This window comes from Pseudocercospora fijiensis, assembly GCF_000340215.1.
Source record: "Pseudocercospora fijiensis CIRAD86 unplaced genomic scaffold MYCFIscaffold_9, whole genome shotgun sequence".
Classification (NCBI taxonomy): Eukaryota; Fungi; Ascomycota; class Dothideomycetes; order Mycosphaerellales; family Mycosphaerellaceae; genus Pseudocercospora; species Pseudocercospora fijiensis.
This window is the reverse complement of record NW_006921540.1, coordinates 3,012,838-3,039,563: the sequence shown is the minus strand read 5'-3', so window position 1 is coordinate 3,039,563 and position 26,726 is coordinate 3,012,838. Positions and strand designations below refer to the sequence as shown.

The 26,726-nt window shown below is 44.1% G+C and overlaps 2 protein-coding genes across 2 annotated transcripts; one reads left to right on the top strand and one right to left on the bottom strand.

Annotated features, from left to right (window-relative positions):
* Nucleotides 1-21,355: 21,355 nt before the first annotated feature.
* Nucleotides 21,356-23,040, top strand: MYCFIDRAFT_168080 (uncharacterized protein). Its single transcript, XM_007932845.1, has 2 exons — nt 21,356-22,045; nt 22,099-23,040. The coding sequence occupies exons 1-2, from the start codon at nt 21,909-21,911 to the stop codon at nt 23,027-23,029; spliced, it is 1,068 nt and encodes a 355-aa protein (XP_007931036.1). The 5' UTR covers nt 21,356-21,908; the 3' UTR covers nt 23,030-23,040.
* Nucleotides 22,563-25,024, bottom strand: MYCFIDRAFT_205158 (uncharacterized protein; the record flags this gene model as incomplete). The annotated part of the gene is made up of 6 exons (XM_007932844.1): nt 22,563-23,463; nt 23,517-23,771; nt 23,837-24,085; nt 24,136-24,506; nt 24,562-24,837; nt 24,990-25,024. 6 exons carry the CDS (start codon nt 25,022-25,024, stop codon nt 23,072-23,074), a joined length of 1,578 nt encoding a protein of 525 aa, XP_007931035.1. The 3' UTR covers nt 22,563-23,071.
* Between the last annotated feature and the right edge of the window lie 1,702 nt (nt 25,025-26,726).

Genomic DNA, 26,726 nt, shown 5'->3' with positions numbered 1-26,726 from the left:
TTATCTAGGCCGCGAAACTCGTACGTAACGTATACGCCGAGGACGCAGACGGTCGACTGCCTAACCTCTTTCGCCTACGCCTACGTAAGCGACTCGTCGAATACTATCTAGTAAGGCTTTAGTATTACCTATACTATCTATACCTTACCGCGGGCGATCGGCGCTTCTAGATTCTACGTAAATTGTATTAGTATATAGGCAAGCTAGTTACCGATTTTAAAAGCCTACTCTTTACGCAACCGTACTCCTTCCGAATCTTAAACAACGATTACGCCCGTAAATACTCTATCTTTAGGACCGACCTCTACTCGGACGGTTACGATACGTAGTAGGAGATTTACGCGATACGCTTTAGCGAGTACGTAGCGCTTATAACTACGGGCGAATTGAAGGAGCTCCCTAACCTAGCTGACCTCGATACGAATTTTCTACTAACTATTACTTTCTACTACGCGAAGTTATAGCACCGACTCCTAGCAAACATTACCCGCTTACGCGAGAACTTCCTTAGCTTAAGCACCTATACCGGCGACCTACGATTCTAGCTAGCACCGTCTCTAATCCGTAATAGAGCCGTCGGTCTTATAGTACGCGCTATCTTACACTTCCTATAGACGGTCGACCTTATATAAGAGTAGTTCTACCGCTTCGTCTTAAAAGAACATCGCGATAGTATTATAGTAGGCAGTTACCCGGTCCTATACAAGCGTAGCGAGAACGGTAAGGACGTATCCTACCGTAACTACGGTAAGGAATACTTAAAGACGGGCAAGCGACCTATTAGCGAATACGTCGGAGCGACGAAGCATTATAAGATCGACCTAACTACTTACGGCGAAGTCTAATTCTTATAGATAGTAGCTACCGGACGACTCTCGATAGTGCGCCTACCTCTACTAGACTCCTAGCTTAAGGACTATACAGTTTAGCTACTGCTAATCGGTATAGAACTTAGTGCCTAGTCGGCTATATAGCTCTATAAGTAGTACGAGTCGTCCCTTAATTCTAGTAGTCTGCCCTACCTATACCGTCGCAACCTAGGTTGCCTAGCTATTACCTAGGACGTCGTCGCTTACACCTAGCGGTATGTTACGGTCCGTAACGCCTATACGCTTCGCGGTAAGGGCTATACATCCGCCCTCTATACTAATAAGGCGCTTACGGATACGAAGGCTACTAATACGTCGCGTACGGAATAGTACGCTTAGCTTATAGGTAGCGGTCGATACTAGAACGGTACCTATACCGCTAATAAGGGCAAAGGCATGCCTCTACTGCTTCTTAACCGTTAATGCCCGGTAGACTTTAGCCTAGTCTACTAGCTAACTTAGATCGATCCGGTATACGCCTTATCTACCTTTATCGCCTATATCTAGACGCTTAAGGACGGCGCTATCCCTAATAGACTAGAGCCCGCGCTAACGCTATAGTTCTACAATTTGCCGAAGACGGTCTCTACCGATCTAGTCTTCGATCCTTTAGGCGTCTAGGAGCGTATTATATAGGGCAATACTATTTTCAAGTACGATAAGATAGTAACGAATAAGAATTACTAGTAGTATAATATCGACTATACTTAGGATCCTATAGGCGCATTCCTAGTACCGTTACCCGAATACTCGCTAGACGAGACCGACCTTACTAACGCGTACCTCTTTAGTAAAATCTTCCCTCCTAAGCTCGCGACTCGGGCTAAGCCGCAACCTCCGGCCGTTGCCCCGCTAACTAAGGCGATCTAGCTAAACTCCTCGCGCGTATTACTATCGACTAAGTTAAACACTTGCTAGAAGCTAACCGCTAGCCTGTTCTTAGCGCCTCGTCTATCGTCGAAGATGCCGCTACCGTCTAACCTATTCTCTACGCCTACGAAGGCTCTAGCTGCGGCTTAGCTACTACCGCCTAACAATACGGTTGCGTAGCTATAGTACAAGCTCCTAGCGCTTCCGATACGCTTACTACCCTTACCCGCTCTATAGGAAAACACTATAGGCGCCTACGGACAATACTAATATAATGCGACGGCAATTAGTGTACGTACGCTTAACTTACAAGCTCTCTACTATATACGCTAGTCCGAGTTAGTAGCAACCGAGGTATACTAGCTTTAATAGATGCTAGCTAAGGCACAGATCCGCGAAGCAACTAAGCGCTAGATAGCCTAGCAGTGTCGTCTTTCCGCTACGGTCTTAAAGGAGTCGCTTATACTATCGCTAACCTATCTATACTACGATTTCTTACGCGTCGCGCCGCAATAGGCAATCCCTATACTATACCTAATTAACGAGGACGCTTTTAAGCTACTCGGCGGCGTATAAGGCAATGCTACCGAGGATGAGATCGCTAAGCTTAACGCATAGATAGCCGACTACTTTAAGCTATACGGTACTATACGCGACGCCGATACGCTACTATTGCTAGGTGCCGACTTCCCTAACATCCCTATCGATTAGTTAGACCGCGCTACTACTATAGCGGACGTAGTTAATACCTCGCTATCCGATAACAAGACTATAAAGACCGTTACGCCTTAGCCGCAGCTAAAGGCGGTTTAGACTATATCGACTAGCTTACGCGACGCCCTTCGTAACCGTCGCAATAAGCAAGTATAAAACCGACGCAGTTATTACTAGAGAGACACGATTCTGCACCTAGCATTACCGTTCTAGTATACTGTTTAGGTTTAGCCTTTATACGACGCTATTACGCTCTTTTTGCCTTAAACCTTCCTACGGTACGGCCTACTAAGGACCTTTGTTTTAGGATACTATAGACAGTGCCGACCTTTTTTGTAGGGGGGGAGGCTGTTACGATATAACACTATTGTATATACGATAGCAGGCAGCGGTTACTATCGACCGCTACGGTCGCTATTGCTACTAATAGTAGGACCATTATATAGATAGCTTGCCTCGCGGCACCTTAGAGAATGCATTAACTTTTTGTACTATATAACCGTTACGATACCTTCGTACTGTAACCGTATGCCTAGCAGACGGGGCTTATTAAGCGAAACGACGACAGCTCTTTCGCTAAAGCGACACTTATTAGTACCTAGACAATAATAGAGTGTAACCGCGCCCTTAGTATCTCTAAGAGACACTATAGAAAAGGTTGTCGAGCGCGTTACAGTCGTATAGCAATATTAATACGCTTACTAGAAGAGGAGGCGCACTACAGTCGGATAATAGTCTTAATACGCTCGGTTCGGATCGGTGCGTACTATAGTCGAATAGCAGTCTTAATACGCAAAGGGCTACAGTCGTATAGCAGTAAAGACTAAGACTAAGACTAAGCGCCTTCGGGCTTAAGTATACTAGAGGCCCTTACGTAACGACTAAGGTTATTATAACTAATAGTCCTAACGAAGGCGCTATGCCGACTTAACTAGATACGCGTATGTTATCCTATAAAGAATCCGAACGTAGGAAGCCTATAGCCGCTACTTAAGGTATACCTTACTAAAGAGTTTTTACCGAGTTAGGCCTATAGCAATGCTACGAACCTATCCTATTTACTTAGTAGAAGAGTCGCTATCGAGCCGCTACTTAAGGTATACCTTACTAAAGAGTTTTTACCGAGTTAGACCGTTAGCCGCATTATAGGTATACCTTACTAAAGGACGGAAACCAAAACTACCACTACTACCTATAGTAATAGTATAGGCTACCGAGGGTAATATAACCTATAGCAATATAGGCAGCTATGTTTAGCATAATAGGATAATAAGACGGTTGCTTAGGCTAATAACTAGAGCCCTACAACATAGGCATTATAGAAGTGTAACATAAACAATATACTGTACGAGGTTAGTGCCCTATCTATAATATAGAAGGAGGCCTCTTATATAGGCTCAAAACTCAGCCTAGGTATGTAGGGCCGGTTACTAGCTAATATCCCTCCCTTTCTTCGTATCTAACTAGACACGCTTTATATTGTGCGCTCAAAACAAACAGTTATGCAGTAACCTTAGGCATCTTAGCTAAGGCTATCTTTTAGAGACTCCGTAATAATACCCCCGGGGTAGCATTGTTCCTAGATTCTATTAATATGCAAAAACAACTTCTTAAGCATCTAATCTACTACGCTAACTTACTACTGCTTTAATGTACCGTAATCCTTACTAGTAATAACCTTATCCGCTAGTCGGCTCTCGAAATCTCCTCCGTATACGTTGAAGCTATTAGTACCGAAGTACTGTCCCTTGTAGAAAGCTTAATTAACGAGGAGGTTAATAGCCTTTTCCGTCGCAGTATTCTCCTAATTGTATAGATATTCCTTAAGTCCCTCGTTATTAAGCTAGAGGATCTGTTTAACTTCGTTCTAAACAACGTAACTTAACTAAGGAATCCTACTAACTAGAGCGTCGGAGATATAGCCGAGGCCTTCGACTAAGATCGCCGTAGGGAAAGCGAATAGCACGAAGGAGTTAGAGGCCGGGAGGGCGGTTAGATTGCGGTGCGCTTTAGCAACCTAGGAGACTATTAAGTTCTCGTAACCCTTAACCTTAGTGCTATTAATAACGCGAGAGTAGCCTAGGTTAATTAATATACGGTTGCTCTCGGTCTTTAGATTACTATATAGTAGGTGCGGTATCTAAATAGAGACCTCGCACTCCTTTAAAGGGTTGAGGATCTACTCCGCCTTACGCCCCTTACTATTAGGCTAACTATCGAATATATAGTCGAGGTCGTCGTCGGTAAGGTGCTTATTAGTAAGCTTGCCGATCTTGCTTAGTAGGACTAGGCTACGAGCCTTGAGCTTCTTAACCTAGTTCGTAAAGACCTCGGGCTAATACATGCCTTCGACAATAGTAGAGTAGCTAGTCTTATCCTTAGATATAAGACAGACCTTAATGCGTAGGTAACTAGCACCCTCGCTAGCTGCGAGCTTAACTATATCTTGTCCGAGACGAGTAGACTCCTTAGAAGGACAGTTTTCGTAAGTACCGCCAACCTTGAAGAACTTAGTAGGCTTAGGGACGGAGATAAGCTCGTATACGTAATTAGGTCGAAGGGCGACAGCTAAGAGCTATAGGGCAGGGTACTAGCGGACGATTTAGTTGCTTACACTATAAGTTTGAAGGGCATTACGGCCTTCTTGCTTAGACTTAGGCATGTTACGTATATACTAAAGGTATATCTTAAACTCTTCCTATATTAGGTCGATAAGGAAAGGAAGATATACTCTACGAGGCTCTTATAACTAACCAAAGACTTAAGGGAAGATAGCATTGCTAGTCTAGCGAAAGCGATCGAAGGAGGTGCCTTAGCTAAGAATGCCGGTAACGAACTTGCTCTAGCGATCCGTTAGCGTAAGGGCGCGAGTAACAGTACTAGTAGGGTTAAACGCGTAGAGTCCTAGAGATATCGGGGCGGCAATAGGGCGTCTAGGAAACTAGTTAGTATAGGCCTAATTAGCCTTAAGGGTAGCGAAGGCGTCTTAATTAGGAACCTCGCGACTAATCTTTAATAGGCGACCGACGAGGACACTCGCCTTAGCACTAGTATAGAGACTATAGACCTTAGCGGCCTTCTTAATATAGTTGGCATATATAGAGAACGGCTCTTCTCCTAGCTTACTAAGGTCGTCGAGCTATTAACAAATAGAGAGGGCGGCAGGGGCTTCGCCTATTGCGACTTTAGGAACTATATCGATATCGGTAATAAGGTGCGTAATAGAGTCGCCCTTGCAAGAACCGCAAATATTCTTAGTTAATAGGATCGGCGAGAGGCCTCTATTTCTACGCTCGCTAAAGGAGCCTTCGGAGGAGATATCTTCTAGTAGTGTATCTAGTATATTAACATCCGAGTCACTATAGTTAGTACTATAGTTAGTACTATAGTCGGTACTAGAAGGAGCGCTATATTTCTTAGTAGCCTTACGGAGGGCCTAGCGAGCATACAATGCCTTCTTACGCGCTACTTCGGCCTTAGCGCGCTCGTCTTAAACTTCTTAAGGGACCTTACGGTTACGGGTCGAGCGACGATCTTTAGCCTATATCTCTATAGCGAGCGCAAGACTAGCAGCCGTGTCGGCCTCCGTTTCTAGGCGAAGAGCCTTACGTTTAAGAACATTAACGATAGGCGCCTCTTAACCTTTAATAATAAAGCCTGCACTATTAATGCGATAGCCCTTCTCTTTTAGTAGATCCTTAGTTATCTATACGTTAAGATCGACCTAGACAATCGCATCGTAGTGCTTCTTCTAGTAGGCTGTCGTAAAGTCGTTAAGCGTAAAGGACAAGTTAAGCAACTGCTTGCCTACCTTCTTACTAGCGGTAGATATACGATAGATTATAGTACGGGAAAGATACTCGGCGCCTTAACGACAGACCTTGTACTTATTAACGAACGAAGAAACCTACTTAGTACGCTCTTATCTACCGTAGGCGAAGTTAACAAAGCTCTTAGGAAGACTACTTAGTCCTCCCTAATATTCGAAGGCCTAGTCGAGGGTCTTAAAGCGCAAACGAATCTAGGTGCCGGCAGTCTCGAGGCTATAGACGATAGGAAAGGCTTATTTAATATCTATATCGTTAAGAACCTCGCGCTTAAAGATACGCTTACCGATAGACTAACGCAAGTTGTTTATACCGTACGCAACTAAGACAGCAGCCTTCTTAATATTCCTATTAATAACGCGTAGCAGGGTGCGAGCGTTCTAGATCTTCTCTTAAGGGTCTTTAAGGGCAGTAACGATCTAGAAGCAGTATTCGAGGCTAGTTATAGCAGCTAAGGCGCTATCGGATAGGGCTTCGATCGGAACTAGGGCGGCTAGGCTTAGGTTAATAGGGGCAGGTAGGTCGTTACTACTACTAGCGCCTAGCGGATTCGGGGCGCCGGAAGACATAGTCGACCGAGGCGGTTTAGAAACGAGTTTGCAAAGTGTATTCGTTGCTTAATAATAATAATTAAAGGGTTTAGATAGAAGGGGGGTTTTAGGCGGTAGCGAGTTAGTTAGTAACCGAGTAGAAGAAGGAGCTTAAGAAGCTCGCTTTAAATATAGTGCGAAGGTAACGTAGTCCGTATATTCCGCGCTAGTAAAGCAAACGGATAACGGCTATATATAAAAGTAAAGCTATATGCGAGACTTCTTTATTATTAGGGTAGGCTAAAGTCTAACAATCGATCTAGCTAATTGCTAGTAGCGACTACGCGCCTTTATTAACCTTTAGCTATCGTAGATTCTCGCGCACTCGAAATATAACTAGTTAGTTCGAGTCCTTAGTAGAAATCTATAGTAGTGAAGCTAGCGGGACTAATAACACCCCTAGGGTAGTATTAGCTTTTCTCTAGAGATGCTCGGTAGCGAGAAGCAAGTCGCCTAGGCCTAGTATAGCTAACTCGTCGGTGTATTAGCCTATAGCACTGCCGTTATAGATGCAGCATTACCTTTTATATTAGCAAGTACGTAAGGGTAGTCTATACGTTTACCTTCTTCCTTCTTCTAAATACTAAGCTTAACAGCCTAAGGTCCCTATTCTTAGAGGCTATAGGCCTAGGTTGCTATGTCTATCTAAGAGCTAGAAAGGGAGAGGGATAGGGAACCTCCCTTTCTTAGTGTCCTATATAACTAGTGCTAATTAGGGCAGGAACAGTCTCTAGTAGAGTATCCTACTATCGTTGTTACTTAAGGAAGGTTGCTAGAGTCTAGGAATCTAGAGGGAAGTAGTCCTAGAAGGGTAGAGGGGTTAGGTTCGGCTATCTTCCTAATGCTACCCCCGGGGTGTTATTAGGAAAACACGCCTCGTATAGTTCTATCTAAGGAAAAAACAAGAGCAAAGGAATGAAGTTATAGCAACATCTCGAAGGCAAAAGAGCAACACAATAGACAAAGTAAAAGCAAAAGAGGGTAGCAACTATAAGCATTAATATCCGTAGGAACAAGTAGTAAGGACTAAAGCTATAGGGCGGCACTATATTAATAGCGCGGAGAAGGTAAGGAAAACAACGTAGTAGAGGCAGGGAAAGACAAGCAATTATTCAGTCTCGGGATCTAGCTATAATTCTAGGCGGTCTTCGTCGCTAGACTAGTCGAGCTCCTCCTCGGAGTTAGAGTTAGATAGCTAGAAGTCTAGTTTACTATCGGAATCAATATCGGAAATGCTCTACGCGCAATTAATACGTATATAACCCTCCCTTTATTTATAAGTTATTCCTAATAGCTTACTAAGATGTACCTAGGGATACGTATAGTTGTCGGGCAGAACAGGATCTATAATCGCGGTAGGATCCTCCTCTCGATAGGTATCTAAGGTCGGTAGAGGGTCTATAGAGGCATTAACTTCCTCCTTGGTCGGGGGAGGGCGGGTAGGCTCTCTTAATTCGACGATCTTTTTTAGGTTAGCTCGGGGGTACGAGTGCTTCAAAGTAGTACTATTAAGTTCCTAAAGTCGGTACGTAGAACTATCGTAAAGGACCTCCTACACTCTATAAGGCCCTTTCTATTTAAAGGCTAGCTTATAGGAGTAACTATACTCTAACTCGGACCGGTATACGAGAACTATATCGCTAACCTTTAGAGGCTCCCAATCAATAGTATTATAGTTATCAAAATACTGCTTAGCCTCTTTACGGAGGCGCCGTTGTCGAGTAAGACCCTCTTAAGAAGTAGTAGTTATATCCTTAAGAGCCTTAGCGCGTAGGGCAAGGAGATCTACTCTAGTACGAACAGACCCCTAGTCGTAAACGCTATACGTGCGATAGGACAACTTAATAGGAAGAACGGCGTCCCTCCTAATTATAAGCTCTGCTAGCGTAAGTCTAGTCGTATCGACAATAGTAGTTCGATCCGCCTAGAGAAGGGCCGGAACGCGGGTAGAGATAGGAACGGACCTGTCCCCTCTATTAGTTATCTTAGATAGGGCATCAATTAAAGACCGATAGCTACGTTTAATAATAGCATTCGACTAGGGATAGTACGGGGAGATACGAACGTTTTTCGCCCTATAGGAAACAAGTAGTACTTAAACTTCTTTAGCTATATTATTCGTAGCGTTGTCTAAGATAATCTCGTAAGGTATTCCCTAGCGGCAAAACAGATCTTTAAATAGGAAGGTAGCTATATTACGAGCATTAATAGCGCCGCAGCCCTTATAGAAATAATAGGCCTCTAGCTATCGAGAAAGACCCTCCCGAATAATATACAAGCTATTATTGCGACTAAGATAGACCCTATCGCTATACTATCGTTCTCCGACTAATTAGGCAGTAGGAATACGCAGTTCCCCTAGACGTCGGTAGCTATTCCTAAAATTGCACTTAGGATAGCTCTTATAGTAGCGGGAGACATTAGCCTATACGCTATCCTACTAGTAGCGCCGACGAAGGATATCGAAGGTACCCTCCGCCGCCCGGTAGCCGAGCTTATCGTAAACGGAACGAAGGATCTCTTATCGGGCTACTAGGTCGTTAATAATACGCTAGAGAGGTATATTAACTATCGCTTGTTACTAAAGGATTCGATCTTTAACTAGGAATCGCCGAGAATAGCGAATAACCCGACGGTATTAACTCTTTAATAGGCTAGGCGCTTTCTTCGCATAGGTTAGGAAGTAGGCGATGTAATAGGAGTCGTCGGAGTAGGCCCTATTAAGGATATTATCCCTCTCTAGTTTATCCGCCTTAGCTTTAGTCTAGTCGTTACCGTTAGTAGTAGGGCTCTCGTCGGGCTAGTTACTAGGTTAGTTGCTATATTAGTCGCTAGTAGCAGGCCTAGTAATCGCTAGTATAGCATTAATACAGAAGGTAGCGAAGAAGGTGCGGTTAATTACCGCATCGACATCCTCTTCTTCTATTATCTCGGCGATGTCCTCTTCTATAGCGGGCCTTCTAGAAAGGCTATCCGGTCTAGTGTGCTTCTTACTAGGAACGTAGAAGACGTCGAAGTTAAACAAATAGATCTAGGCAACCTACCGAGCTATCGCAGAGTTTGGTAGGTCGGAGGCTATACGGTTAAGCTAATAGACTAGCGTCTAAGCATCGATTTCTAAGCGAAAGAACATACTAAAGAGCTATAGCCGGAACTTCTTTAGAGCCTTATAGACTCTAAGGCATTCTCGCTTGCTAGCATCGTATCGGGCCTCGATCGGTTTCTATAGTCCGGAGTCGTACCTAATAGGATAACGTAAGGATAGCTCCTTACGGTTATACTGCATTAGTATCTCGCTATAGCCTTCCCCGCTCGAGTCGATAGCAACAACTATTAAACCCGCACCCTCTAAGTAGTTAATAGATGTTAGTATAGGTGCGCTAACGAGCGCCTTAGTTACCGTATCCTTAGCCGCTTAGTAAACGGAGGTCTATTCGAACTTAGCATCCTTCTTAAGCAAGGCGTACAAGGGCTTACATACTAATACAAAGTTCTCGACCTAGATACAGAAGTAGGAGACTACTCTAAGCTAGGTTCGGACATCCTTCTAACAGGTAGGATCCGGCTAGGATACTATCTTTAGGACCCGTACATTATTAGGATAGCGGCCGTTCTTATTAGTTACAAACCCGACAATGTTTATTCGTTTGTATAGGAGCTAAAGCTTCTCCCTATACACCGTTAGGTTGGCTCGCTCTAGGTCGTAGAGGACACTATCGAGGTTCTAAATGTGTTCGAGAAAGAACCTACGGATGCTAGGCTCTACTTCTTTATTATCGTACCTAGTTTTAGGGCCCTTAATGCCGATATCGTCGAGGAAAGGCATCGCTATATAGGAGATATAGGCCGCGAGGACTTAGTTTATAATGCGAACGAACTAGGCTACGGAGTTAGTTGCCCCTTAGGGAAGGGTAGTTTGTCTATATAGCCTAAGAGGTGTCTCGAAACTAGTAAGGTCGCGGCTATTAGGGTAGAGAGGGATCTAGTCGTAGCCCGAGAAAACATTAACTAGTAAGGCTATAACACAGTTAGCAAAAGCTTCCGAGAACCTATTAGTCTCTAGAGGAAGGTTAGCATCTCTAATCGTAACTACGTTAAACTTCTATATAGCGTTAATTAGACGGTACTTCTTTAGTTCCCTAGGAGCTGTTTTCTTTTAAACTAGGAAGTATAGATTACGATACGAGGCATAGGAAGGTTCTAAGGTGCTAGCCTTTATACGCTGTCGTATTATATCCTTAACTATACCTCGTAGGCTTAGGTTTAGCTTGAAACCTAGGTAGGCCTAAGGCTTATATTCGATTGTTCGGATCCTCTACGGAGGGGCAACCTCCGGATTAATTCTGCCTAGGTAAGTAAAGTCATATACTAATACAGCCTCGCGATTGTAGAGAAGCTCGTATAGCAACTCTAGTTTACGATCTAAAAGCTCGATACTAGGTTTGATTTTCGCAAGCCTCTCTTCTATTAGCCTTAACCCCCTAGGGATAGTAGAAAACTTTTTAGTAATGTATTTCTAATTATACGGACTATCCCTAGGTAGTAGTATCGCCTCCTAATTAAGGCACTTTTATCGCTAGTTAGGATTTCCGCTAGGATTAGACCTATCGGTAATATACACGCTACCCTTTACGGGCTTAATCTTGTCGGCTACCCTTTTGTATAGGGTATATATACTAATCGATTGTCGAACCCGAGCTCGCTCTCTTTGCCGCTAGGCTTAGAGATTAGCGTAACAAAACAGCGCGTAAACTTCTTTAGAAGTTTCCTTAAGTCGATAGGTGTGTAGCTAGTAGTCCTAATTTATAACGCCGGCGAAAACGTTAGATTCGTAATAACACCCCCGGGGTAGCATTAGACTCGCGCTCTAATTAGTTAGTTTAAGTAGACCTGCGTCCGGTAGTAATACCTCCGGCGACGATATATAAGATAGCATTATTACCTTAACTTGTATAGCAGGTATAGGTAGTCGTTGTATTATACTCGCTATCGCTTCGAGCACTCGTCTTCTTAGTATAGAACCTAGAAACTTGCCTTAACGTACGGAGCGGCGCACTTCTAGAAATAACCTATTTAAGCTATACTAACTTATAGCGCAGATTGCCGGTCTTACAACCGCGCCGTAGCGTTTCCCGAAGACCGTCTAGAAGCAGCAAGGATATCCTCGTAGGACTTGTAGCTAGTGTTGCCGACATAACTAGTAAATACGACTCGGTTGCCCTTCTAGTTAGCAATAGTTCCCTCCTAGGAGCTATCGTCGTAGTTGCGCTAGATACCTCGGGTTATGCGAGACTATAGTCGACCTAGAATGATTAGCGTATTTAGGTCGGCGGCAATCTAGAAGGTAAAGGAAAAGCATATACCGAAGGCGTCTACTATAATATTATAGCAAGCACCTACTAGCGCAACCTCCCTATTCACTCCCTATATACCGAGGGAAATGTCTCTATTTATCGGCAGCCTAAGTTGTTTAGCCTAACGCTTACTTATAATAAGTGACTCCGAACTATTATTAAGCATTGCTAGTATCTATTAACTATAGCTCTCGATAGTAACCTAAATGTAGATAGTAGGGACGACGGCGAAGGAACGGGTAACTACGGAAAGGTCTATATTATTAGGGATAGAGTAAAGTTCCTTAGGTCGAGGAGGTCCTACTCGACCGATTTGTTAGCTAGTAAATCGGATAGCTTTAATAGAAACTAAAACTAGAGTAGGGTCGGGATTATTACTATCCCCTCGGCCTATCTCCTTAACTCCCTCTTCGTTAGCATTATCGATAGTCTCTTAGTTCTCGTAGGTTACCGATTCGCCTTCTACTAACTCTTAGGCACCTAAAAATTCAGGAAGGAACTATAGGGAAGAGACGTCGATATAGTCTTCTCGTCCCTATTTTCGTCGGAGGGCAGCGAGGTCTTTTATAAAGGTAGTATCGTTAGGGATTCGGCTCTAGAACAGGTTAGTAGGCAAACCGTATGCTAGTAGCTTACCTATAGACACGTTAGACTTGAGGTCTAGAAACTATAAAGCCTAGAAGAGAGCGTTTGCCTTTATGTCTAAGGAGTTAGCTAGGCTAGTACTATACTTCTTTATATACCTATTAAAGCGAAAGCTCTTTAGGTCGGATAACTTCCGCTTGTAGGCAGGTAGGTTAGCTAGCCCTAGGGTACCGCTAATGTCGGTAGTAATATCCTCTATATCGACCTCTAGAGTCTCTAGGACGACTAGGCTTTCTATAGGTAGGGTACTAGGTACGGTACTAGGTGCGGTACTAGATCGGGTAGCACGGTCTGTAGCTATCTAGAGAGTCTTAGTTTTAGCGGTTGACTCTCGCTATTGCTTAGCCTTATCGGCCGCCTTATTCTTTAGTACCCTAGTAGGGGCTGCCGCACTAGGGCGAGTAGGGTTCTAAGGGCTCTTGCCTTTGTTTTAGGACTAGGTCTAAGACCGTATAGCAGCGTAGACATCTATACTGTTCTTAGTAACCGCGTAAACATTAGTAACTGCGTCCGGATCCTAAGAAACAAAGTTGACTTTAATAGGCTTAGTAGTACCGTTACTACTTCGCTCCTCAACCTATTTTGCCCTAACCTTCTAAGTTTCTCGTTTAGCAATAGCGGCGAGGGTACTATTCCTAGTGTCCTTAAACTCGATCTTGCCGCTATACTTCTTTTCTAGAAGGGTCTTTAGCTAAGGCAGCTTCGGGGCTCTCCGATCCTATTCGAAATCAATCTTATCGCCGGTGTCTATATAGTAGAATCGGCTATTTACTTGCATAATAAGCTTCCTTTTAAGAAGCTCTTTCTAGATAGGGTAGGACGATTAGACATGTTTAAACCCGCTATATATCTAGCACTTGCTATCTAAGTTAGAATAGATCTTCCGTATAGCGTAGACATCTACTAAAGGGGCTTTAGGGTAGTTGGGATCTGAAACCTAGTAGACTAGTAGTATATCGCCTAGTATAGTAGCATTAATAACCTCCCTAACTCGCTATAATGCTTTCGCATTTAGGTTTAGCTAGGCTAGGGATTTAGCTAAGTCCGCGATATCCTAAGAGTACTTAGTAACAGTAGGAGTTACGGTCTTAGGACTACTTTGCGATTTAGGAAGGAACTTAGGTCCCTTGCTTACTAAGGCTTCTTTCCTAACCTGCGCTAGGTTATTCCGGTCTTCGCCGTAGATAAACTTCCTCGTATCGGCTATGCTGTTAATGTCGGCTTTAATATATACTAGGACCTCTTTGTATTTCCTAAAGCTCTTAGGATCGGCCTCGCTAAGCTTATAGCGACGGAAGATACGCTAAGCTATAGGCTACGGCAACCCCTAGAGGAGTAGCCTTATTCTCTAAGAGTTTTCGAGGTTACTCTGTTCGATGCTATCCGCTAACTCGACAAACTCGCGGACATACCCCTTTAGGTCGTTATCCTTAGTACGCCTTACTAAGCAAAGGGACTCGAGCTACGTACGACTGCCTTTAATGCGACGGCTATCGCGCTCCCGATACTCCCTTATAAAGGCTATCTTAAAGGTCTCCTAGTTAGCATTAGACTTGTCGTCCTTTTCTAGGTAGCTAACTAGGGTTTTAAGGGTTCGGTAAAGCTTAGAGGAGGTAGTCCTCGTAAAGGACCGAATCTTGTACTAGTCGGATTCTCTATCGAGCTCGTAATTAACTAAGCCTTCCTTAAAGCGCTCAATATATACTATAGCGTTCTACCCTTCGAATAGGGGATTTGCCCTGCTCCCTAGCTCTAGCGGGCGACGCTTGTTTTAACGGAGAAGCTTAGTTTGCTTCTCTATTATTTTTATAAGGACAGTATAGAGCGCCTCTAGCGTAGAGGGCGTAGGAGGCTTACTTATATTAACTAGTCGCCGCCTAATTTCTTCGTTGATAGGATTAGGGGCGTTTTCGGATTCAGAGGATTCCGCTAATTCTTAATATTCGTTTTCGCTAGAGCTAGAGCTTATTCGATTGTTGTAAAATAGTTGAAATAGTTAAAATAGAATACTATATAAAGTTGAAATGGAATACTGTATAAATGTGTTTTTAGTAACTTTAGTCTATTTGGTTTATTATAATGTTGCTATACGAGAGAGTAGTGTATTAGGCTATTTCTCCTAGTATTACCCCCGGGGTAGCATTAGGATTTAGCCTCCTAGGGGTCGCCTAACTACCTCTAGGAGCTGAGTTTAGTAGATTTTAGACAAAAGCCGCTCGGAGGGAGAGACTGCAATCTCTATTTACACCTAGATCCTAGAAACTAGCTCGTATCTCCTTTAGCTAGGCGGGGGGGCGGTAGCCTTCTTTTTCTAGTAGAAGGCTAAGCACTGTCTAAGCGAGGCTACGAATCTAGGAACGCCCTACCCGATTAATAGGGGACTCCCCGGCTATCCGACCTGCAATCCGTATTTGCTATCAATTAATAGTCTTAGCAAACTAAGCAAGGCCGATAGGTAATTAGTCTATCTCCTCCTTAGGCGGGGCTTATCTCGAGTAAGCGGTACTAAATAGGTCTTCGACCCGGAGCCGAGTCCTTAGAAGCTAGCTATAGCTATAGACTAGGCCCTAAGCTGTAATAGTCCTAAGGGTTTGCAGCTTTTCGGGGTCAAGCGATGCCCTCGTTAAGAGGTTTCTCTGCTTGTCGTAATAGCCCCTTAAGATACTTCGGTATCGTCCGTATCGTAGGCTCTTATCGTGCCCTCGCTTTAGTTATAGCTATTCGTGCCTAGAGACTACCTTCAATATACCCGAACCTATTAGATATAAAGAGATAGCCCTACCTTCGGCTCTAATAAAGGACGGAAACTAAAACTACTACTACTACCTATAGTAATAGTATAGGCTACCGAGGGTAACATAACCTATAGCAATATAGGCAGCTATGTTTAGCATAATAGGATAACAAGACGGTTGCTTAGGCTAATAACTAGAGCCCTGCAACATAGGCATTGTAGAAGTGTAACATAAACAATGTGCTATACGAGGTTAGTGCCCTATCTATAATACAGAAGGAGGCCTCTTATATAGGCTCAAAACTCAGCCTAGGTGTATAGGGCCGGTTACTAGCTAATATTACTAAAGAGTTTTTACCTCCGCTAATCTATCTAAGACCTCTACAGTTTGCACTAAGACTGCGATGTTCTAATAACAACTATACTCTTTCGGTTAAATACGCAGTCGGCGCCCGCTAAAGCTATAGAAAACAACCTACTCGCTAGGAGAGTCGCCTTCGTAATGTCTTGCTCGGCAAAGCCTATCGGAGACCTTAAAAGAAGGACTAAACAAACTACCTACCGAGGAACCTTAACTATTAGACAAGCGGCTCTATCGGTAGCAAGCCGTAGAACTAGTAAGGAATAGTGTTAATCGCTATAGAGCTACCTATATACGATAAAGAGGTATCGACACTGTTATATACGCCGATAGCTAGTATGTTGCTAGGGGTGTTAGTGTATTAGTGTATGTGTATAGAAGAAGAAGAAGAAGTTAAGGTTAGAAAGCGGAGATATATACTCGCGTAGGTAAGGTTTTATATATAGCAGCTCGGCTAATAGTAATACGATATCGTTAATATTAAGGCAACAATAACGGCTATACATTACTTGCACTACGCTCTCGAGGCAAGAGCGGTCGTTAATAGTGCCTAAGGCTGTAAATTAGAGCATCGGAGCATAGTGTTATTCTAAGGCTAGTCTTCGGCATCCCTCGTAGTCCTTCCCTATCTTATCGGTAGGAGTATATACTCGTACGTAGTATTCCTTTCTATCCTTAACCTCCTATAATATTATATAGGCTACGGCGAAGAGACTGCTAGCTAACCCGAGCGATAGCTATCTCCTTATTAAGCGCCGTTATATTAGGGTCCTAAAACTGCGAGAAGTCGTCCCGATTGCTACCTATACTACCTATACTACTAGTATTAGATCTAGGCGCTAGCAAAGCACCGGTTATTATCGCTAGGTCTTTAGTACCGCTAGCAGCAGCACTACTAGTTAAGTCTATTACTTCTAGCTATAGCTAATCGATATAAGCCTAGCCCTCGGTATCTACTAACGGCTTAAAGGCTTCGCCTCGATTAGCTCCTCTATTGAAACGCTCTCTCGCATTAGCTCTATTAATACCGTCTACGCTAGTAACAGCTATATTATTCTCTCCGCTACGAGTTACGCTACTAACTAGCAACTAGTTAGATCGATTAAGGGCCTCGACGATCTTTACTACTTGCTCTTTACCTAGAGACTATATATTATTAGAGAGGCCTATCTTTGTTAATCCCTCGACTCGAGATAGGTTGTATTTAGCAATGCCCTAATCTACTAGCCTAGTAGCATAGGATAGGATCTAAATCGGCATCTTCTTATCGGTATAGTACGTAGTCTTTTCTAGGCCTATAGATTCGACTATCTCCTATACGATATAGGAAGCAGTTCGGTTCTACGATACTAACTCTATAGTAGTAGCTAGATTATGTGTCGAGTTAGCATAAGCCTTAATGTCTATCTATAGGGCCCTATTTAGTTCCTCCTATATCTTATTAGCACCGAGACCTCGACTATTACCTAGATCGACGACTATCGAAACCTTAAGAGCATCTTATAGAGGCTTCTTCGCAGCCTTGCTAAAGAGCTAGGCTATATAGATCATCTTACGACTATAGTTCTACTATCGCGCTCTAAGGAAGATAATAGCTAGGTAAGGAATTATTCGACGGAGGTTGCTAGTGTCTATCTTCTAGATAGAGTTATATATAATTAAGTGCGGCTTAATAGTCTAAACAAGGCGGCACATAGTAGTAAAGGCTAGATCCTTAATAGTACTATTAACATTAGTACCGTCCTATATAGATTTAGTATAGACCGACTTATAGATAGAGAGGACAATGTCGATATATTTAGTATACCGCATATGCTTAATAATAGCCTTATATACCTCCTTCCGAGTTCCGGAGATAGTCGCAGTACCTTTACTAGCTATATTATCTCCGCCGCGACCGCCGAGCTCCTTAATAATAGCCGCCTCGAGTAGCTTGCTAGTAGTATTAATCTTTCTACGCTTTCGCAACTCGTGAATCTAGCGGGTAGCAATCCGGATTCTATACGAAGCCTTTATAACGAGATCGTTTAGATAGTACTTCGCCTTCTCCTTAACAATGCCTAGAATATCGAGATTAGATATATCCGACTAAATGTTATACGTAAGCGGCTCATCTGCCTAGTTCTTATCCTAGTAGGTCTTAAGAGGCATATAGCTGCTATTTATATCGGTATAGAACATAGCAGGCACGACAACAAGCTACTCCTTGCGGTTATACGGGCGAGTGCTCTCTACGCTCTCTATCTTAACTATACAATTACGAGCAGCAGTTATCTAGTCTCCGATAATCAGAATTAGAACCTTGTCCTAGAACTCGTTATTATCTAGATCTAGCTATATAAACTGCTCGAATTTATCGTTATATACCTTATATGTCTCCTAGATTGATGCTTTATCGTAGTACGAGGCTAGTATAGGGATAATTAGAGTTCTACCCTTGTTCTTAATCTTAACTAATAGCTATAGAAAGCGCTCCTATAGTATACTACCCTTAACAAGGACAAAGAGATACTCTAGTACGCGATCGACTTTAGCTTCGGCATACTAGGCATCCTATATCTCGGTGTCTTTACTAGTATTATAAGCACTCTTGGCCTTCTTCTTAGCCTTCTTCTTTAGTTGCTTCTTAAAGTCGAAGCCCTTAAAGCGCTACTAAATTGACTTAAAGAGATATCTAAGCGCCTAATCGATCTGGTATAAGGACATCTTCTTCTTCTTGTTGTTACTAGTTACGCCGCGGAAGATCGTTCGAGGGTTAAGCTCTTTGCTATAGTCTAGTATATCTCTCGTTAGGCCGCCTTTTAGGAATTCTAGGTAGATAGCTATATGCGTAGTAGTCTAATTATCTTAGTATATAGCACTACTAATTATCTAGGTACCTCTACGGTTAGATAAACGGTAGAAGTTGTCGTATACGAGCACCTAACGACGAGATATACGAGCTGTCTTTGCGATAAAGGCACGATAGGCCTTTACTATCTTACGTACGAGACGCTAAATAGTGCGAAAAGATCGACTAACGCCTATAGCACTAAAGAGATTAATAACTCGCGACTTAATACTACTAGTATAGAGGTATAGGCTAATCTGCTTGCTAAACTAGGAAGACTTCTTTAGCGCGATCGAGCTAGTAACGATCTAGGTTATTAGTATAGTACGCTTCTGTATACGGCGGTGCTTGTCGCTAATAATATCTTCCTATTTATTATCGTCGTCGTCGCCGTTATTACTAGCTATATCCTTCTTCTCCTAGGCGTCTATACTCTTTATAATCTTTATACGGCTATACTTCTTGTTAGGTAGTACGGATTGTAAGAGTCGGTACTAGCTAGGAGCTATAGTTCTAATAACCTAGTCAATCTGTACGAGGAGATCGGACTTACCCTCCTTCTAGTACTCGTTAATAGCAGCTTCTAGATCGTATTCGTTAAAGAATCGCTTACCGATAAGACGCTTCAACTCCGTACGTAGGACCCTAGTGCTAACTAAACCTTCGCTCTTCGGGAAAGACTTCTTAATAATCTTGTTAGCCTTCTTCCGGTAATCGCGTATGCTAGCGATACCTATATATATACTAACGAGCTTTGCGTACGTAAGGTACTAGTCGTCTAGGATGCGAGAGATGTACTTAAACTTCTATTTATCGGTTATGCGAGTCTTGCGCTTCTTACGCTTCTTCTAACTCGACTAACTAGGTCTGCTAGGCGTCTAACCTAGAGTTACCGGAGCCTTGCCTTTAGCTCTACTACCCTTGCCCTTCGTAGTTAGGCGAGCGTCCGTCTCTTCCTTTTTAGACTCGTCTACCGACACTTTATCTTCCTAATTACGGTCTAGCTCGGGATCGTAACCTAGAGTATTGCCTGCCCGCTATTCGGCCTCTAACTTATTAGCGCTTAGTCTATCTTCCTAATTAGCAATGTCTAGGTCGCCTTTATCCTTATTAGTGTCCTTATATACTTCTAGAACTTCTAGCTAATTGCGGCGGATAATAATAGGCTTATTTCGACGAGCTCGTAATAAGCGCGGCTATTAGCGACGCGCATATTCGGCGGCACGCTAACGAGCGCGCTACTCCTAGCGTAGTCGAGCTCTACGGTCGGCTAGGTCTTAGGCATATCCTTATAGCAAAGCTTTAAGCATGTCGCTCGTATTAAATATATCGCGATTGTTATTATTAGCGGCGGCGGCGGCGGCGGCGGCATTACTATCGCTATCGCCTAGTAGCAAGTCGGCTATTTCTATATCGCCTATAGCAGAGCGCTATCGAGTTAGATTAGTACGTATATGTATATAATAGTATATATAAAATATAGACTATTAGTTATAAGTCGAGTCGAAGCGGAAGTAGATTATAAGAAGCTAAGAGTGTTTAAGCCTTAGGCGTAGACTAGAAGCGCAGAGACCTACTTTTATTTTATAAAAGTAAAGTGTCTAGAAGCATTACTTATTTCTTCTAGGTATTTACGATTTACGACAAGATAGTACTAGACTAGACAAAGTAATATATCGCATAGCTCTACGATACCTTTTAACGTAGTTAGCAACGCGTACGATATACGACAAGCCGGATACCTACATTACGCTACGGCGGAGCAATCTACGCGTTTAATTATAACCGCGATAGTCGACTAAATAGTAATAGATTCTTTAAACTATACGGCGACTATTGCTTAGGCTAATAGTAGTAATCGCAGTGTTAAGAGAATAGATAGCAAGAATATAGCTTTAGCTTATAGCTAGTCTAAGTAGCTCTAGCGCATCTAATATTACTTAATACTACAATATCGGAGAGCATCGAGACCTATATAAAAGGTACTTAGAAATAGACGCGCTATACGATAATGCATATCTTATATATATATTGTTAAAAGCGACACTCGGCCTTTTTAGCCTGCTTGAACTAGCTTCGGCGTATTCGCAATATTGCAATACTACTACTTTAGACACTTCTATACCTTATATATTATATACTTAAAATTGTACGCTCTATACGATAATATAGGTTTCATTATTATAGCATTAAAAGCGACATGCGACATTTTCGCAGGTTGGTCTCTAGTCGCTAGATTTAGTCGAATTTAGGATAGTAGCTTAATTATAGGCTTTATAACTTAATAACCTAACGTCGCATATATATAATTTTTATATAGGATGTCTTCCCTTTGCCTGCGCTATCGAATGCACCAATAATATTTATGTATTTCGCGTTGTGTAGAATGCTAGAAAAATGATATATGCTATATAGTCCCTCTCTACCCTTTGTCCTCAGACCCTCGCAAGCGAGGGCGGCAAGCCGGAAGCCGAGGGTCTGATTGGAGACAGGGCAAAGTCTGACTTCGTTCTAGGCGGGGACGCATCATTCCTGCCACCATCTGCTCCATCTAATGGCCGAGGCGTTTGGAGGTAACAAAATGCGACCTCCCGACAGGCATATATTAGAAATTCAGCTTCTCCCAGTAACGGTCTCTCGGATGCCAAGTTCTAGTGATGAAGTCATTGCGAGCAGGCTGGAGGCTCACAGCCCGGCCAGGATCCCGACCTGAATCAGCCTTCGGAGTTCTTCTGTCAGCGGCCCCGCGGACACCGAGGATAGCAACATGGCGGAGGATGTACTCATCTGCACCAAGCGCAGCGGACGGTCCTCTAGCTGGGGTCAAGATACTGGATCTCTCCCGAGTCTTGGCCGTAAGCTGGTCTCGGTCGCATCAACATCATCAGTCGGGACTGACAGTCCTAGGCACCGTACTGTACACAAATCCTAGCGGACTATGGCGCAGAAGTCGTCAAGATTGAAGATGTCGACCGTGGTGTAAGTCTGGCTGGCCCTCTGGGATTTCTTCGGCCTCGTCAAGACGTCTTGTATGGTTTAGACCCTTCGACAGCAAGCTGAAGCATTGTTTCACAGGATGATACCAGGTACTGGACGATCAAAGGCGAAGAAAAGATGTGGAAGCCTGGAATCGGGCCCATGTCGAATTACTTCAGTGCGGTCAACAGGAACAAAAAGTCGATATGTCTGAACTTGAAGCACCCCAAAGGAAGAGAAATCTTCATGGATATGGTCAAGGATTCTGACGTGGTGTATGCACCCCTAGTAAGTATGACGACGGAGCTTCAGGCTGAGAAAGGCATAGTGTTGAAAACCTCCGACCTGGCAATATGGAACGACTGCAGCTTGGCTACCAAGACCTTCGAAAGGTCAACAAGCGAATCATTCTCGCAAGCACGTCCGGCTATGGAGCGGGCGGACCATTCGAGAAGCGTGCTGGTTATGACATGATCGCCGCCGCTGAAGCTGGAATGTTGCATCTGACAGGTGAGCGAGGCGGAGGCCCTGTCCGCCCTGGTCTAGGTATGACAGACATGTCGACCGGACTGTATATGCACGGCGCTATCATGGCTGCTTTGTTCGCTAGAGAACGAACAGGCGAAGGTCAGAAGATCGACGGCTCTCTCTTCGAAACTCAAGTGGCACTCCTCACCAACGTCGCTCTTTCTTGGCTGAATGTTGGCGTAGAAGCTGAGCGGTGGGGTGCTCAACACCCAAGCGTGGTTCCATATGACGCCTTCAAGACGAGGGATTTGTACTTCGTCTGCGGCGCCACTAACGATAAGCAATTCGCCAATCTTGTCAAGATCCTGGGCAGACCAGAGCTGGCCGAAGACCGTAGATTCAAGACCAATGGCGATCGAGTCACCAATCGACATGATCTCTATACCATGCTCAGGGAGCTGTTTGTTGCTAAGAGTACTGACGAATGGCTAGAGGCATTTGACGGCTCAGGGATGCCGTATGCGCCTATCAACAATATGGAGAGGGTCTTCGATCATCCTCAAACCAAGGCAAGAGATATGGTTGCTGAGGTTGACCTGCCTGCGGCGAAGAAAGGCAAAATCAAAGTGCTTGGCCCGGCCATCAAGTTCAGCCACACCAAAGCTACCATACGCAGCGTCCCTCCATTACATGGCGAGCATACCAAAGAGGTTCTTGATGCCTTGGGCGTGAAAGACGTGGCGCAATTGGAGAAGGATGGGGTTATAAAGACTAGACAGCCTGCCTCATAAACGTCTTCTTGACCATGAATCATCTCGTCTTATCTCTCACGCTTAAAGCTTCGCTCGCGAGCCGTCTGTGACCTCATTTGCAGCCCATTCTCTCAAAGTCCTCTCCAGCTTTTTGCCCGATGCCGTCTTCGGCAGCTCTTGGAGAAATACAACACCTCCGTCCAACCTCTTATGCTTGGCCAACCTCTCAGCAACACAAGCCTTCACATCTTCTTTTGTCAAGTCTTCGCATCCTGCCTTCAGAACCACATATGCTCTTGGTAGCTCTCCATCAACGCCTTCGACAGGAATCCCAATGATTCCGACATCGGAAATTTTGGGATGCTCGTACAACACCGCTTCCAATTCCGCCGGAGCCACCTGAAATCCACGGACTTTGATCAGCTCTTTCTTGCGGTCTACGATATACCATCGTGTCGTCTTGCCGTCTCGATCTATGTATGCGCTGTCAGTCGAAAATCTCCCCAAAGCCAACGGAAAAGCTTACAAGCGATGTCACCAGTATGAAAGTATCCATCCGTGTCCCAATCTCTGGCGTTCGCTTGAGGGTTCTCAAAGTATCCTTGAATGACGATGGGTCCTCTGACACACAGCTCTCCCCTCACATCAAAGGCCGTAATATCATTGCCGTCATCATCGACCAATTTGGCATCCATGTTTGGTAGCAGCTGGCCCACTGAGCCTGTTGGCTCATCGTGCGGCCAAGGTGTCATTGAAGCGGTACAGCACGTTTCCGTCATACCTTGGAGTACGTCAGCAACGATTTCAAGGCAAATGCAAACAAAAGTCCGCCAACGTGAGAGATACCCCAAACCTGAGTGAAAGGACAGTCGGGATGAAGCAGTTCTTTCGGCCGTGCTTGTTGCCAGGCGTCCAGTGGTGCCGCGCCCCCATGCGCAAGTCGAATCGACTTCAAGCTATATTTCTTGGATAAAGGAGAATTTATAATGGCGGTGACCATGGGTGGAACGAAAGCTCCCTCGGTTATCTGATGTCTTTCGACAAGTCGCAGATACGTTTCAAGATCGAAACGTTTTGCAACGAACGTTTCTTCGCCTGATCGCAGCGGAGTATCATGACATAGCGGTGCAGTAGCGACATGGAACATGGGGGGAGAATCGCAAGGCGTTTGGATTGCCACGGTGTTGGGTTCCATTCGCAGAAGAGACGGTGCTGAGCGTGATGAGAAAGCACTGCCGCTTTGGGCAAACCTGTGGTTCCACTGCTGAAGAGTCGTGCTAGTGTTGTGTTCTTGGCGGTTTCGAGGTCGTCGAATCGTGGCCAGTCGCTTTCACCATGGTTGAAGAGTCTCTCCCAGGACTGGTAGGCTTTTTGACCTCGTTTGTCGAAGACAAATATGCGCTCGGTTGGGATGCCGGTCTGTTTTGCAGCTGCGGCTACGTGCAAAAGCAGATCAGGTTCTGCTATCACTGCCTGTACCTTCGCTGCTCGAAAATGATGTGCCAGCTCAAATGGCCTGAGATCAATCATCAGTCCCCATGCATGGCTTTATCTACAGGTCGTCAACCTACTGGTATGCTGGATTTGAACCAGTGTATACTCCGCCGAAGCCGGCTATGCCATTGACAAGAACTGGATAGTCCAAGTTGTTGAAACTGTGTACGCATACACAGTCACCCTCGACTAGTCCAATGGCCTTGAAGCCAGCAGCTAGCTGTCGGATTGCTTTCTTGCATTGTCTACCGGTGTAATATCGCTCTGGCTCTTCGGCATCGATGTACAAGGGGTTGTCGAGGTCGTATTGCGGATCGTCGAAGTAGTAGGACAGGATGTCTTTTGTAGGTATGCTGCAACGACATCAGTATCCGGTTCTTGTCTCCAACGACTTGCATCACTCAGCTCACGGGAAGTGCTCTTCAGCTAGGAAAGGCGTTTGTCTGACTTCTCAGCAACAGTATGCTCGCATTGTTTGCAGCATATTGACATCGCGGCTGCACACGTACAAGACCCCATTTGAGGCGTTGTGATCTGCATGACGAATTGCTTCCGAGGGATCAAGGTTGGTTGGTTGGTTGGTATGTTATTTGAAGCCTATTTGAAGACCTTTGATCTACGCGGCTTATGGATACGTGGCCTAATGCCCCCGTATTGGCTACAATTTGACCCGCTCCGTGCTAATCCTTCGCCTTACTGTCGTTATAATTCTATAGACATTCCCGTTAACATTTGATTAGTGCGCCTTTTAATGTCCCTTAGATTAATATATACCTCTTAACAAGTCTTAATAAATAAGCTAATGCCTCCTTATATAACTAAGGGGTTACTCGCTCGGTTAGGAGTATAGTATATATATGTTAGCTTGCTAGCAGTAGGATTAAGCTACCTAGTTGCCGGCGTACTATAGATAATTGTCTGTTCTACTACTACCTTAAGCGATAGGTATACTACCTACTCTAATTAGTAGTTCAAATGCGGAGTCTAAGGGTAGTAGTAGTATTATAGGGCGGCTCGGCTTCGATAAGTCGTACGCCCGGTAGTAATAGGCTTTAAAGAGGTTAGTATTAATGTCCGGGCTATTCTAGTCGATAGCCGCCCGATAGTAGTTTTATTAGTATACTTACTAGCTAGCGAGACGTTCGGTTAAGTAGCCGTATAAGTAGATGCGGCGCGTAGCATTAATTTACGCTAATAGGGGTACGCGCGGCATTTAACTATCGTTGCGGTATATACGTAGTTGCCCTTAGGTACCTACTAGGTTCGTTAGTATATAGTGCGTATTAGAAGGCGTATATAGCGCTATCGGGGGATCGACTCGATAAACTAGTCCGCCTGTTTGAAAATAGTAGGCGTCTAGAGCGGTGCGAGGCAATAAAGCTAGGCGCGTTAAGTCGTATTATAGTAAGTCGTTCGTTACCTAGGATTCGTGTCCTTCTACCGCAGTCCGTAAGCCCTTCTGCGACCTATAATAGTAGGTAGTCTCTCTAGCAGCTTCGTTATACTTAATCGCTTAGTTATAACCCTTCGTCCCTTTTTTATAGTATGCTTTAGTAAAGATTAGTAGTAGCTTAACGGTCTAGGCAGATGTCTCTCGTATAGCCGCTTTAGCGGTACTAAATTAGAACGGTAGTACGTTCTTTATATGTAAGTACTATATACTGCTTAACTTAGACCTAGTAATGCTTAAGCAATTGCTTGCTTAGTAGCCTCCGCGTATCTTCGTTTTATCTAAGCCTAGCGTGCCTGTTTCGCGGCTTTCTTCGCGGCTTTAGCTTCTCTCTTAGAGTTTAATGCCTCGCTTTGCTTTTAAATTAGGTCGCTATACTTAGATTCTACGAGTTCCGGATCGACTGCCCTAAACTACTATAAGACTTTCGCCTTTAGTAGTAATAGGGCTGCCTATTATGCTATCGCTAGGTTACTAAGAAGGAGGTTAAGGTCAGTAATTCGTTTACCGAGGGCTGCCTATATATTGTCTCTATCTTTGGTTAGTCGTAGGCATTCGAGCAGTATATATGCAGGCGTTTAGCGTTGTAGCTCGTAATTATCCTCGTTAATACATAGGCCGCAGAATAGGCTACCTACTGCTCCGATTCTATAGAGGTATTAGTTAAGGGCTATCTTTCCTATCCGTATTTAGGTAATAATGCTTCCTATCGGCCGGCTAGCTTGTTAGTATCTCTAAAGGACGTCTTTAGTTATATACGGCTATAGTCGGTAGACACTCCGTCCTATATCG